We start from the raw sequence: 14,724 nt of genomic DNA, 5'->3' as shown, positions 1-14,724 counted from the left end.
TATGAGATAAAAAAGTAAAAATAAAAATCAGATGATGAAATTAACTGAAACGTAATTTAACTTGTCATGTACTTCGCCCCCCTTATTTGTCTTGGTACGCGTCATCATTTATTTGTTAAACCAGAGTAGTATGCAATTTTTGGACTGTTAACATCAAGCCAGTGCGGGCTGTGTGTCCTAGGCCTTTTATTTTAAGAGTGAAAGGGTTAATAAGTTGTAATTAATGGCAATGAAGTACGGCCTTCGTGAGATCTGGATGCTCTGCAGAAATAGGAGATGGTCAGACGTTTTTCTGTTGGTAATTGTAATTTTTTAATGTGTGTATGACGTGGGCAAATAACATAACAGAGTGGTCTAATTTTGTTGTTGTATACTCTGTATATGGGAATGACAAACAAACAATAAAGACGGTCAGTTAGGGCAGTGCAGCAGTGGTGAACACATTTTTCACAACCTGGCAACCCAACAATTGTTCCTAATGTGATCAAAAAGCAGTAGTTCGCTATTTATCTTATTATTGAAAAAGAAGTTTGTCACAAATGGCTCGTTTAATGTAGATTGACAAGAGCAACCAAAACATTTATATAAGAACTCTCATTTCATGAAATGCATCGCAGGATTACTGTCCTGCATACTGTGTTCTCAAGCACTTAATGTTGTGCTGCGATATGTTCAGGTGTTTACAGTTAGGGAAAAAATGACAGATTACTGGCGTACAAACATTATTGTATTTTATTCACAAATTTCAAGATATTTACACACGATCTGACATGGAAATATGGATAGTGCATAAATAGAGAAAATAAAGTCTCAATATCGGAAAATGTACAGCATTAACTTCACCCACCCACTAACAGTAACAGTCCAAGTGAATACAAATGAGCTATAATTGTTGCAGAAAAATTTCATTTCTATAAAGGCTTAAGTTAACAATCAATGAATAGCTTGTTGAATAAAATGATTAGTGCTAAATGTGATGGATTTCCATCTGACTATCAAAATAAGCCACATGTGAGTGGGCACAGCAACTTCAGTTCGCTGTAAATAACATTTAGTCACAAAGTAGAAAAAAACATTGTGCTTCTGCTGTCTGCTCGACTCTAATGACCTGACTTCACTGACTAAATTGAAGGGAGCAGCGATGATCAACATCCAATATAAATCTGTGTTTGTACATTTTATACATTACCTATGCTTTTTATTACGACAAGAATGTATGAACTATGAATTTTGCACTGTATTTAAATGAACTGATATTCTCACATTGTGCCTCTTACCCAAAGTGTTAACTTTAAAAATGCAAGATCACTATTTGTTGACAAAAGCTGGAAAAAGAAAGTCATTATTGGCCAGATGATTAATCAGATGACCACTGTATCACTTGTCAGGCTACATTTCATAAACATATTCACAGTTTTACAATAACAGGATCAATGTGTCTGCACTCATGATAAACAGGGAGGCTATAAATAAGCTGTAGATGGCAGCAGGCGGGCGACAGCAAACATCAAGCCAAGAAGAAGAGGTCCTGGTAGCAGCTGCAGACCTGCATTTCCTGCCCCTCCTGCACCTCCTTCACTTCCTGCAGCTCCTTCACCTCCTGGGGGCATCGCATCACAATGAAAGTTAAGCGTGACTCAGTGTGTTCAATTTACATACACAGGGATCGTTTTCATAGAATTTATTACGAGTTTCCAAAACTTTGTTGCTGTAAAGCGCCTATCAAATAACATAAACTGGTTATGACAAGAGGAAGTAATGCATCAATGTAATAAGTGAGACTGCATTGTGCAAGTGATGTTGAATTCAACAGCCTCCAGCCTCTAATGTCATTCAAATTATGTCACCGTCTTGTCTTGAAGCATTCTTCTAATAAAGTGAAGAAGCCGGGGACTTGTTTGAAAATGTAAAAAGTAACTGAAAAAAACAGTCAAATATAAAATGGCTCCATACAGCTCAACCGGCATAATTTAAGTCTTCAGAAGCCCCGACATCCCCCATTGATTTGGAAAGACAAATATTTACACCCTCGGCACACAGCCAGGCTTATACAGGGCTTGTTAACAGTGTTAGCTTAGCAGCTACTTAGTGAATAATTTGGCTTTGAAAGGGTGTAAATACTGTGTTTTCAAATAAATCTCAGGGCTTCTTGAGACTTGGATGTTGTGAGCCATTATTACATTTTAAAACAAGTTTCCCTCTACTAGGAAATGCTGCAACACTGGTTTGCTGTGAAGCTCCAGAAATGACTTGACTATGTAACTTGCCCCGACTTTCCATCGGCACGGGGGAGAGTTGATAATGACTGAATTTTCATTTTTGGGTGAATTTATAATTTAAAATCTGCCATGCGTTCATGAAAATTCTAAAAAATATATATGTATATATGAAACCTACAGTCTTGAGTAGATTTTCACAATCGCTCTCCTTCAAAATCAATATTTATTGAACAAGAGAGGAGGACTCACATACAGTCCAGAGCGTACTTACTTGTACATGTATCAGACTCTCTATACACTCCCATCTCCCCGCTGGTTTTGACTGACATCAGAAGCTCTGTGCTGACATTCCCTGTAAGGCACAGACAACGAGGCAAAGCTTAATTACACATAAGCAGTAATTACTGATTTGTTACACTTGATGATTACTAGACTAAAGGCAGCTACGGACTTCTCCATGAGGTAGTCTGATGCTGATATACCAGAACTGCTGCAGTGTAGTCACAGATTCTGAGGTGTGATTGCTTTAACGGGTACTTTTGCATCAGACAGAGATCAGTGTCAATAACTCACAATCATTTTCAATTCTCTCAAGCACAGAAAACGTCATCACCATCGCCGGAATCACGCTAAAAGAGGGCTTCTGGGGAATCACTGCAAAAGTAAACTCTCCCTCACCTTGTGGGAGACTTCTGAGAGCATAAATGCCCGTCCTGTGCTATACTGTGTGAAACCTCCGCACAGACAGTCCTCTGTTCCCCCCGGGGACAGAAAGTAAGACACAAAGACAGTCAACTCCAGCATCGGGTTTCTGAGCAATTTTTTCAGGTCATCTAAAGATTTTCAATGCCCGTAATTGTTCATTGTCCCGATGAACACAGCCCGGGCACACACAGCCTCGCCAGATAGATTCTGGAAAACCTGTAGTAGCTGAAGTGTTTATGGACTTACATGGTGTACATCGGTCCAATTATATAAGTTATATCAAACAAGAGCCTTTGGGTGTATTTGTAAAAACGGAACCGATGTCGTCCTGTCTTAGTGAAGGCACGCAGCACTCCCTCTGCTAAATCAGATTTGAACTATGATTGATGTTTGTTTTTTTTTCTTTGCCATTCCCATTTCCTTCTTCACATACCACTGAGGTTTTTAACTTGGATGACACCTGGAGATACAAACCACGAGCAGGGAAGTTTAACATAACAATAATCTCCAAATGCAGGGCGTGTGTCCCTGAACACATTCTTTCAAAGTAACTCTGGCGTGTTAGATCAAATGTGACTGCCACAAACACTCATCGTACTGACAGATGGTGTCTGTTAAGAATTTCAACCATGTGGTTGATTGGAAATGATCGAATGAACTTTCCATACGTGATTTCCAGTATGAGTAGTGTAATTATGATCACTCACTTCCTCAGATCATCGTCAAGTGCTGTTGTTGCGTTGAAATGTAACACAATTTCCCTTTTTTTGGGGAAATTAGACACAAAATTGTGTAGATAGGGGAAGATCATGTTGTTGCCTTACCAGAGACCATGTAGCTGACTGTCTGGCACTGTCCATCAGCTGCAGAGCGGGGAGAGCCAGGCAGGATGGTGACTCTTGCCCTGTCTGTCCCCAGGACATTTGCGACCCTAGTACGGAAGTCCGTTCTGGGACAAAACGAAATGAAACATCAATGTACCATCGAGGTAAATGTTCTGAAACGCACATCATCAACCACTGTGTATTCGACATCATAGCAACGTCAAAACGACACTTACATATTATCCTGTTTTGTTTCATTATTTATGAGTTGCTCTTCTCTGGTTTATTTTTATGATACATTATTCATTCATCTGTTTGTATACATATATACATATATGTTTTACTTTGTGAGTCGCATGAAGGGACAACTTGAATTTCTGTGTTTTAGAATGATGAATAAATCGACTTCTTACCACAAACACCTGATCATACCAAACATTACTGTGATTTGGGCATCCAAGAGTAAAGACAGGGCAAAGAGGGCATTATTTAGCATCGTTATTGTACGTGATTATGTTTCTATGAACTGGATCATTTCTTTGGGCAGGACCAGCAAATGGAATTTTGAACCTAGTACAGTAGGCTATTGTGTGCTTGCCAGTTGTAGTTAGAAAGTGTTCTGTTTTCTCAACTGCTGCATATTTTATGGAGATTAATCGGCTATACAAATTACATTTTGATTGACAGGGCTCAAAACAATGGAGGGCGTGCAACCTATTTAAATCTCTTTCTGTTTCTGTTTTACTCTTTTACTAGCAATGAAAATGAAAATACTGAATACAAATGAAGACGCCCTATCACGAAACACTCACAGACTGTCTTTGCAGTAGTTTGATGATGACCTCGTAATTGACAAAGAACCCTTCTGAATTAATGGACTTTAACAGAACTGTTCCAAAATATACAATACATAAATCTGTTAAAAATGCATTTGTGTACTCTTTATTTGATCAGATGTTTCCTAAGTTCTTTTATAGGCCAATTAGGAATTCCCTGAGTTTATTTACATAGCACTACATGGAGGAACATTTTATTCTGTAAAATTTAAAAGAAAATACTATCCTAATTATACTGTAGTGCACAGTTTGGTCATGTCCTACTACAAGTGAAATATTTTGATGTTAATTAGGATGCAATTCTGTCCCATTGCACACTACCATCTGTACTTTCTAATTACATCATGAAACATGGATCTGTGAATGCTGTCTATGTTCCCAAGATAAAACATATCATACATGAAATGTTTTATCAAGAAAAAATCCTCAAACCTGATTAACTTTATTTCATGATAAAAATGTGCTACAGATATAAAGAACAAGAGATCTTTTTTAAAGATGAAGGCACCAGGGCAGTGTGATCGAGTCCTCCAGTGTCACCTAGTGTGAAAATCATCCATGATTCATGCCAGATAATTAAACAAATCTATAATCAATATGATCTATACAAAACTGGAGCTCAGCCTAAAACAACAAGTCTTCTTCTAACAGTGACCTGACAAAAATACTGCACATGTCTGCAAACCACCACATTTATGCCGTCAGAAAGGTCATACTGTATTTACAGGAACAACACTTCTGTAGCATTTGATTTCAAATGACCCTTTAGGGCAAAGCACTCCTTGAAAGTCTGCCAAGATATTTAAGATACACCAGTCAGGACACACAGTCTGAGTTTTTATTACACTCACCTGCTGAAGTTAGTCACATTGGGAAAGGTCTGCTCTGCTGAAGAGGATTCTGGGAGGATTTCTGCACATGCGATGATGCTGTTTCCGCTCTTCAGCACCAGGGATCTGCCGACCACTGCGAACACAGACAAACATGAGCAAGCTCTGTTCTTTTCATATCATTACATACAGTACATCATGAAATATCTTCATTCATGTCTTTGGGTGCACAAGTCCTAAACTAGAATTACTAGTAAAGGACCACTAATGCGTTTTCTTAAACACTTTAATTGTTGCCACTGCTGCACACACACACACTCTGATGTGTGTGTCCTACCTGTCTCGTCTCCAGTGAGCTGGATGATGCTGTCTGTGAAGACCTGTCCCTGAGTCAAGCTCACATTTCCTTGCCTTGCCGACACCTCTCCCATCACACAGCTCAGAGGGTTTTCTAGTGAACAGCTGGAGCTCTGAACAGGGAATAGAAAAAAGGAAGTGGATTACATGTCACACAGCAAAAGGGCAATTTGGGGATCATGGCTCTGAATGTTATCTGACATTTAATGGAAACAGAAGCTCAGAATGAACAGACTCCCCTTCTCTGCACTGCATGGAGGTTCTGTCCCTTTCTATACACTGCACCATATCAAATATATCATTAAATTATCTGACCAAGGTCTTTCATTTTTAAATCATAAATCCAAGTGAGAGAGCCCGAATATTACAGAGCACTGGGCTTATGAATGTTCAATAATGAAAATGTTTTAATTATAACTTCACACAAGTACAAATGGACCAATGTGACAATGTTAGATAGATAGATAGATAGATAGATAGATAGATAGATAGATAGATAGATAGATAGATAGATAGATGAAGTTAAAGATTAGGCCGTCCAGGCTCACCACTGATGTCATGTTGAAGGGATTGAATGTGTCGCCCGCTCTGCTGCACTGGCTGTTGTTGGCACCCATTTGGTTGATGAACAATGCCACTTCAGTTACCTGCAGTGACAGGTTAAAAAAAACAAAAACAAATGTGAGGGTGTAGTTATCGTTTTCCTGTGTCCTTATGTGAATGTGCCCTCAATTTGTCTCATGGATACAAAGAGAGAAACACACACACACACACACACACACACACACACACACACACACTCCTAATCCTGCTGCATTCAAAGGCAAGGAAATTAAGTTGCCAACCTCAAACCCGCACTCCATCCTTATTGTCCCTGCAGCACAACCTCATACCCTCATATTACTGGAAGCTGGTTACACGCAAGCAGCAAAACGTTTTTCTTGCCGACCGTCTCATGTCTCTGGATTAATGTCCTTAAGACTTTGTCTGAGTATATCTGTAAATTGAAACTTAAGACCTTTCCTTTGTTGCTTTCATTCAAACAGCTCTTGCACTATCGCTGTGACTTTGTGTGTGACATGAGGGCTTCCTCATTCTCAGACACCTGCACACTGGCCACATCTACATGGCAGTGGTTGTGAGAGCTACTTGAATCTCTCATGCAGTGGTTTAACCTGGTGCCTGGATGTGAGAGCTCTCTTATTGCCGGGTCATTTTCCAAGTTATTTTCCATTTCTCTGCTTTCACCTGCTCAGCTTTCAGGTGTTTCCCCTATCACATAACTTTTCCTTGAAGGTTTCTTTAAAAAGTGTTTCTGTGTATGCTTAATCCTGGTCTCTGAAAAGCCCTGAGATCCCAAATTGATTTGATAAGACACTGTTTTACACCCTCTCCTCTAAGGAAAAATCATAGCCTACACCTACTGAAGTGGGTGCACAGCCAGCCAATCCCAAATCAATTTTGGATTTTTTCTTTCTTTTTTTTTTTTTTTTTTTTTTTACATTTCAGTAAGTTCAGTTGTGGATGAGAATGCTACAACACTGTTTTGCTGTGAAGCTTCAAAACTTCACCTGACTTTCCATCAGCATTAGTGTGAGAAGTTAAATAACTGAATATTCATTTTGAGCTGCTCCTTCAAAGGACTTGGGGAAGTTAGAGCTACAGCTAAAATGCATTTAATGTTGTGGCTGATAATTGATATCTCATTTGTTCCTCTTCTAATTTTTCACATGTTACGGCTCTAGCAGGAGACTTCCCTGTGAAAGTGACAGATTCATATAGCATTTGTGTATATGTGTGCAGTATATCACTCTGTCCTTACATTTTGTCTCGCCGAGGATTGAAGTCTCATCACCAGTGTGAGATCGCTGAGGCTCCCATCAGGAAACACCTGCTGGCGCTGAGAAGAGACAGGAGTCATTGTGTAGAGTCAACCACAACTGGATGCTTGCTTTGCTGAACTAATAAAAGGCAGTTAAAATGGACACCACTGGAGTTTGTGGCTTTTGCATACAATTATGATAGTGTCTAAATGTTATGTGTTATGTTATGTGGTAATCTTACACCCACTGTGATTCTCTGTTCATTTAGCCTGAACCAAACTGGCAGAGGGAACACACCTCTTTCCCGGGCTACTGTTTTTTGTGGCCGCTTTGGTGATATTACAAGCGCTCATCCATAGATGCAGAGCAGAGCTCAGTATGGGGCCTCTGGAGAGCAGCTGACAGATGCAGCTGTTCCCTCAGTGAGCTTCCTGGTTCAGGGGGCCTGCAGGTCTCACTAGCCATAGCAGACGGATGTAAAGCTAAGCTAACAGTCTCGCCCCTGCTTCTCATAGCTTGCTGCAGCCCACCACAGGTATAATGAATTCAGTGTGTGTCCAGCGCAGCAGAACTACTTGCGTCATGTTTTTGTGGCAGCTTGGCTCCTGATAAGTTATCCAGGAAGAAAACCTTGTCTGTGGTCTGCGGCTATCAAAGAAAACCATCTGACCCGAAAACCATTCTAATTCCTGCAATTTGCTGCTGTCATGTTGTAACTTAGGTTCCAGTGAAGTGCTGGGTGCTTTTCACTTGAATGACTGACGTGGTTTTCTAAGAGATCACTGCACTTCTAGATTGAGGAAACATACATTATTAGACATTTTACATGACTGAAGACAATGTACAGTGTATCACTGCCTCAGTTCAGGCACACTTTTACACGCAGTCATGGCCTTTGAATGCTGACCAGCTGTTCACAAACCCACTGAAGAAGCAGGGGGAACCAGGCCTTGTAAGCACAGATAGAAACATATGTTGAAAATGACAGCCTTGTTTGTTGACATGTCAGTTAATGTGTTTTGACATTTTGCACGGTGGCAAAGCTCTGCAACATGTCCTTGAGCAACAAAAATTGGGCAGCAGGGTTAAGACTATAATTACTGTTGTGAGCTACACACAGTTTATCTATGCAATATCTGAAAGGTCGTGTGTCAGACAGGAGTACCTGTTGTCTTTCTTGAAAGGAATATCCACCGGGATTACACATCAAAGTCTCTGTCTGTCTGTGTGTTTGTGTGTGTGTGTGTGTGTGTGTGTGTTTGGGGGGGGGGGGTCATATGACATGATGACCTCAGCAGACACGTGAAGCATGTGCTTCTCCTCTCTTAAAGCTCGGGGCTAAATTAGTTGCTATGAGCTACACCTCAACACACACACCTTAGGGTTATTGTTCAACTGTTGGCTGTTGAGTTGCACTGTATGTAAAGTAGGTAACAGGTTTTGAAAAGGGTGAACAGTACATGATATGAATTTTTATTACTCAGGGGGGAGGCAGTTGCCCCCATGTTCGAAAAAAAAACATGCTGCAAAAGAACCTTATTGGAAGCCCGTGTGGTAGATAAAGAGTGATAAAGCGCTTTCTAGGTTGCCCTTTTTACATGCTGGTGCCCCGCCGCATATAGCTGGTGCCGTTTCACATTTTTTTTCTGCCCCTGCCCCTCAAACACCCCGTGTTGACCACTACGTGTTTGTGGTTTTACTGAAGATCCCAGAACAATAAAAATAAATATTAATTGTGTGATAAAAATCTTGGTGCAGAACGTATTGTCATGTACAAATATGTACAATAAACTGGCAATTGTGGAAAAGACTTTGGCTGTTGTTGGTTTCTTACCATTATGACTGTCCCAGTCACTGTACCATTGAATTCAGCCCTGGCAAGAGTCCATTGTCCGTCTGCGTCTCTGTCAGCTGAGACATCAGCACAACGCAATCTGTCGACAAACAAACATGCACAGAAAGACACAAAAACACAAACAAGATGAGCAAAACTTCTCCAAATCCTGTTGGGTTAACCCTGAGGTGTTCCCCTTTACAATAGTGTGTTGAGTCATTCTCTGTGCCTGAGGTAGATTATCTGTTTGTTATAATACAAAACATGACTCCATGTCTATGACACCCTACACCTGCAACTGCCCTCAGTAGATGGGCCAAGTCTGTGACTGTGCCAGAGGGACCCTCGAGGTGCTGAAAATAATGTCTGCTCGTGCTGAAAAGGCATCAATGAGCAAACTTTCTCACTTCTGGAATTAAAGCGGGTGAAATTATGATACTTCCTTATTTGACAGTTTAAGATTTCTTATTGTTTGGTCAGTAAAATTGATTTTACTTCACTTTTATTTTACTTAGCAACTTAAATGCCATTTTGTTATATTTTATTTGTATCAATTATGATTTAAAAATAAATAATACTTCTCTTTTGTACAACAGTAAAAAAAGTATTCTTCTAGGAAGAGTCCTCTGCTACAGTATACTAGTATAAGTGCTCACTGTTTCTTCCTCATATATATTTATATATATATATATATATATATATATATATATATATATATATATATATATATATATATATGTGACATATTTCCTCTTATCTCCTTCTCCAGTTCACATTTTGTCATAAGCACAAACACATAAATGCATACAGGTTCTCACCTTGATCCGTTGACGTAGTGAATAACAATTGATCTCCCCACAACGCTGAAGGGTCCCGTTAATGGCATGTCAGGATCCATGTACACAGCCTGAGACTCATTGAGGCTATTCAGCGTCCCAAACTTTCCGCTGATGTCTCCTATCTCATACTGATCGACTGTGCCAGTTCCAGGTGCGGGGCTGTTTGATACGTTGACGGCTAAAGGGTTGAAGTGGCCTAGGATGTTTGCATTGGAGCAGGGCTCTACACTGCCTGGTTTGAGGGGCAGAATGTGAACGTGGTAACCACCGGCCAAGGAGTCCAGATTTATCAGGGACACGTTTATATACGTTGGGCCTTGTGGGACAGCCTGGGAGAATTGTATCCGGCCGCTGGACATCCCAGGGCCAAACCAGCCATCAGTGCTAGCTTTAGGGACCCGCACCATTGTGATGTTGGCACAAGCGATCCTTGGACCTCCTCTGTCTGCTTGATGGATGACCACAGAACGACCGATAATGCCAGACTCGGACAACCATGAAGTGACATCAGTAAAGAAGTATTTTGCTTCCACACTCCCGACGCTGATGCCGAGGTTGATGGTGCTGAGTTTGCTGGAGAGGTCTCCCACCTCGCAGGATAAGGGACTGGATGGGCGACAGTGGAGGGCATAGCTGCTGTCTGATGTGTTAACGTTAAAGGGGTTCCAGTGTCCTCCTGTCGTGCTGCAGCGCCGCTCATCATTGTCCCGCTCTGAGCTGATAGGGAATGTGTGAACATGCCAGTTGTGGTTTTTGGTTGGCATCATTGTGGGATTTCCATAAGACAAATCCAAGAAGATGGATACATCAGACAGGGGGTTGTCTTTCAGCTGGGTGAACAAGATCTCACCAACCACAAGCCTCTGGAATCTGGCTTTGGCTACGATTACCTCACCTGGATAGCTGATGCTGGCACAAACATACCTAGAACCATCTGTTTTGTGGATCACAACTGAGCGACCTACAATGCTGTTCTTTCCAAACAGAGGGAGGTTGAAGTCCTTGAACATCACGTCCACCTCGTTCCTGCCTGCGAGGGACATGTGCTTGGCGCTGAGGTCACCGACCTCATACATGTCGTGTGTTGATCCGGGCCCATTTGGATATGTCGGGGCACTTGTGTTGAGTCCGAATGGATTCCAGTGGCCGCCCACATTATCATTTGAACACATGCTAGATCGAGGCAGTCTGATTGAGGGGATGGGGAAATTATGGACATGGTAAGGGCCGACTATATTCTGTAAGTTAGTCAGGTTCACCCTCACTTCTGTCACATCAAACGGGGAAGCCTGACGGAAGATGAAGTATCCTTTGATCCCTCTCATATTCATAACAGCGCTCACCTGTTTCTGTGGCACAGTGTAAATCTGAGCACACTTGAAAGTTGACCCCATGCGAATGAGAAGAAAGGTTGTGTTGATGTGGAAGCTGGTCAGCTCCAGACGGGATTTCTCAGGCTGTAAAGGGGTTCCGACTTTCACGGCACCTAGATTTGTCAAAGCTGAGGGATCTAAGCTTCCTAGAAGAACACTGCAGCTTGCAGCGGAGCTCGTAGATCCATAGAGGGTGGTATTGGTTTGTGAGGCATTGACCTGACCGATAGTAACTAGGTCTGCGAGCAGCCTGGTATCTGTCTGTCCTGTGTTGATGCGGATGTAAACATTACCTGCAACGGGGCCATAGAACCTGGCCTGAGAAGTCAAGAGTGTTTGACCTCGACTCACAACAGTGCACACTTTATTGCCATTACACGTCTGCAGAGTCAGCGAGAAGTCGTCCAGGTTTGAGGTTTGTTCAAAAAGGCGTGACACGTTGACGGTGGCCGGATCAGCTGTGAAGGTGAAGACGCTGGAGCCGATATTCGCTTCAGAACAGGGCTGAGCATAATGACCGTACTTGACAGGGAACTGGCTGAGGGAAAAGTTAAGTGAACCACAGGTTCCGGCGCCCGTCACATTGACGGTGGCTGTCTGGGAGGTGGAGTTAAACTGCACCTGGCCCATGACCCCACCCATGTTCAGAGGTGCTAGAAACTGAACACAGGAAAAGGCATCTGAAAAGGAGAACAAGGAGCAGGCGATTATAAGTGCTCTAATGAAACATGTCTTCACGCTGAAATTTGACCAATGCAACTGGTTTATTTATGCATGCTGGTTTGTAACATTAGTTTGTGAAACTACTAACTACTACTAACTTTAAAAAACCTGTTTACTTTAAAGTGATTCCACTTTTATGTATAAAATGCATACATGATGAGGGTCAACTGAGGACATATTCATATGAGATAGTTATGACTGGTCGACACTATTTAGAGACTAATTGCCAGTAGACGTCAGACTAATTACACTTAATCACTATACTAAGTTACTACGTTACTAAGTTAAGTTTTGAACAACCTATAATCACTTTAAATGATTCTTTTGTGAGGCCACACACTGTATGCAGTCGTAGCTGCTTAAAAGCAGTCAGTCAGTTATTTTTGCTGCTCAGAAAATACCCGTAAGACGAAAAAAAAAGATGAAAAAAGTTTCGATGATATATATAGTGGCCACTTTCAATTCTTTTTTAGTTTTATGGCCTGTTTCGTATTTGAAATGAGAGTTCAATGTGGAAATGGGACTTTCACAATGTGACTACACTACTAGTCTAAAAATCATTGTCACTAGCTCTATTTGGATTTGAATTCTAGTCAAATACATTAACAGGACAAAAACACGTGTGTTTTTTTAAAAGCAAACCATTTGATTTCTCATTGATGGGAAGTAGTTTTAGGTTGCACATGTCATAAACCTTGTTTATATGCTATATTAACTGCAGATAACCCAACAAAATGTATTCATAAGCACTGATTTATAGCTGTTGTATGATATAATGATCAACTTAATATAGGCAGAGCTCTGGAGAAAACCCTTTGAAAACACCTTGAACCATGACACAAAAATGATCAGTTTCAGGTCTTTGGAGTAAAACTGGATTCTGGCTTCATGTCTTTTTTGTGAGCCACATTTTTCTTTTATTAGAACATCCTGGATCTCCCTGAATTTGGATATAAGACCGCCTGCTAACAAGATAATCTACCTTCTGGTAGATCATTATCATGTGATAACCCACCTGGTGAAATATCTGATTGTTTGTACAAGCAGAAACATATGCCAGGGATTCTTGGATTCTGTTCATTCCAGGAGAATACGCATGTTTAATGTTGGAACGACATACAAGCAAAATGGTTGATAAGTGTCAATTTACACATGTTAAATCAGGGAATCACATTTAATTTTTTTTACAGATAGGTTCAAGCCTTTTTAAGCCTTTTTTAAGATCTGCAGACTCTCTGTCCTCCATGGATGAACACCCCTGACACAGTAGAACAGTAGAAAGCTGAGTATGCTAATCATTACATGAAACCATCTAGTCAGAGAAAACAAAATACTCACCAAGTAAAGACAACAGCAGGGCCGCTGTCAGAAGGCACATGTTGGCAGATGTGCGCAAAACACACAGCAAAGAGAAAATGCAGTTAGAATTAGAGGGAAAATCAGAACTTCACTGAAGATTTGTAAATTCTCACTGGAGTTGTAGTTGAGAAGAAAACCAGCTCAGCACAAAAATCCTTGAGTAGCAGAAAAATGATGGAGTGCAGCATGAGCATGTCATGTGTGACTGGTTTTCAAAAATGTGTGCAGCCTCCCGTGTGCTTCTGTTTTTCTTCAGCAGTCTGTCTGTGTCAGCCTGTGATTGGCCAACAGGGCGACAGTGCCTCATGTAGGAAGGCATGGGTGGGAGGATGAATATTTGACAGCCCGGACAGTGGGTGGAGGTGGCCTGTCCCTGTCGTGGCCACGCACAGCTCAAAGAATAATATAGGCGGAGGGAAGCACCTGTTGATCACAGTGTTCAAGTGTTTCCTGGGTTGGCTCAGTTCAAAATGTAAAGGAAATGTTGACTTGACTTCACAGAGCTCACTTAATATAGCAGTATATTAATAATTTGATGGGTCTTTCTTGATAGATTTTTTAAAAGGGTTTTAGTAGGTTTTATGTTTTTAACTACACTTCATTACTTAGCACTACAATTCACTGTGATAGCAGGGCTTAAAATTCACATCTACATATACGGGTGTGCTTGCTGGCACTATAGACAAATAAGATGCCCAGAATGGAGCTTGCTGCCTCACAGTTTCATGTGTTTTCAGCTTGTTCTAATTTTACCAGGCTATTTCTGCCTCTTCCTATTCTTCCATGCGCAATATGCTTCAGCTGCCCTTGTGACAGGGCTGAGGGTGAAAAAAAAAGGTGGAAAGCAAATAGTAACTTGTTCTAAGAATAGCAGCCCAGTAGACGGCCCATCATTGTGGGGCTGTTTTGGGGTAGGCCACGCAGCTATTTACACATACTGGAGGGCCTGTGAAGAGGTGCAGGTCCTTCACCCTGCTTGTTTAGATCCCTGATTGCGAAAGG

General features: G+C 41.2%; 1 protein-coding gene across 1 annotated transcript; it reads right to left on the bottom strand.

Annotated features, from left to right (window-relative positions):
- Positions 1–714: 714 nt before the first annotated feature.
- On the bottom strand, positions 715–13,954 carry cusr (Copper-only SOD repeat protein). Its single transcript, XM_030423773.1, has 10 exons — positions 13,702–13,954; positions 10,247–12,320; positions 9,429–9,528; positions 7,594–7,671; positions 6,320–6,418; positions 5,752–5,884; positions 5,436–5,550; positions 3,749–3,873; positions 2,491–2,571; positions 715–1,600 (listed from the first exon to the last, which is right to left on the bottom strand). The coding sequence occupies exons 1-10, from the start codon at positions 13,739–13,741 to the stop codon at positions 1,464–1,466; spliced, it is 2,982 nt and encodes a 993-aa protein (XP_030279633.1). The 5' UTR covers positions 13,742–13,954; the 3' UTR covers positions 715–1,463.
- Between the last annotated feature and the right edge of the window lie 770 nt (positions 13,955–14,724).

The sequence above is a fragment of the Sparus aurata genome, chromosome 1, assembly GCF_900880675.1.
Source record: "Sparus aurata chromosome 1, fSpaAur1.1, whole genome shotgun sequence".
Taxonomy (NCBI): Eukaryota; Metazoa; Chordata; class Actinopteri; order Spariformes; family Sparidae; genus Sparus; species Sparus aurata.
The sequence above is the reverse complement of the archived record's forward strand: the minus strand, read 5'-3'. Positions and strand labels throughout refer to the sequence as shown.

What these genes read in the sequence shown, in the direction of transcription:
- cusr (XM_030423773.1), bottom strand. Translation starts at nt 13,741, where the DNA reads ATGTGCCTTCTGACAGCGGCCCTGCTGTTGTCTTTACTTG. An exon ending in TGACTGGGACAGTCATAATG is followed by an intron (nt 7,672 to 9,428) that starts GTAAGAAACCAA and finishes GTCTCTTCTCAG; the next exon opens with CGCCAGCAGGTGTTTCCTGA. An exon ending in AATGTGACTAACTTCAGCAG is followed by an intron (nt 3,874 to 5,435) that starts GTGAGTGTAATA and finishes GTTTTGTCCCAG; the next exon opens with AACGGACTTCCGTACTAGGG.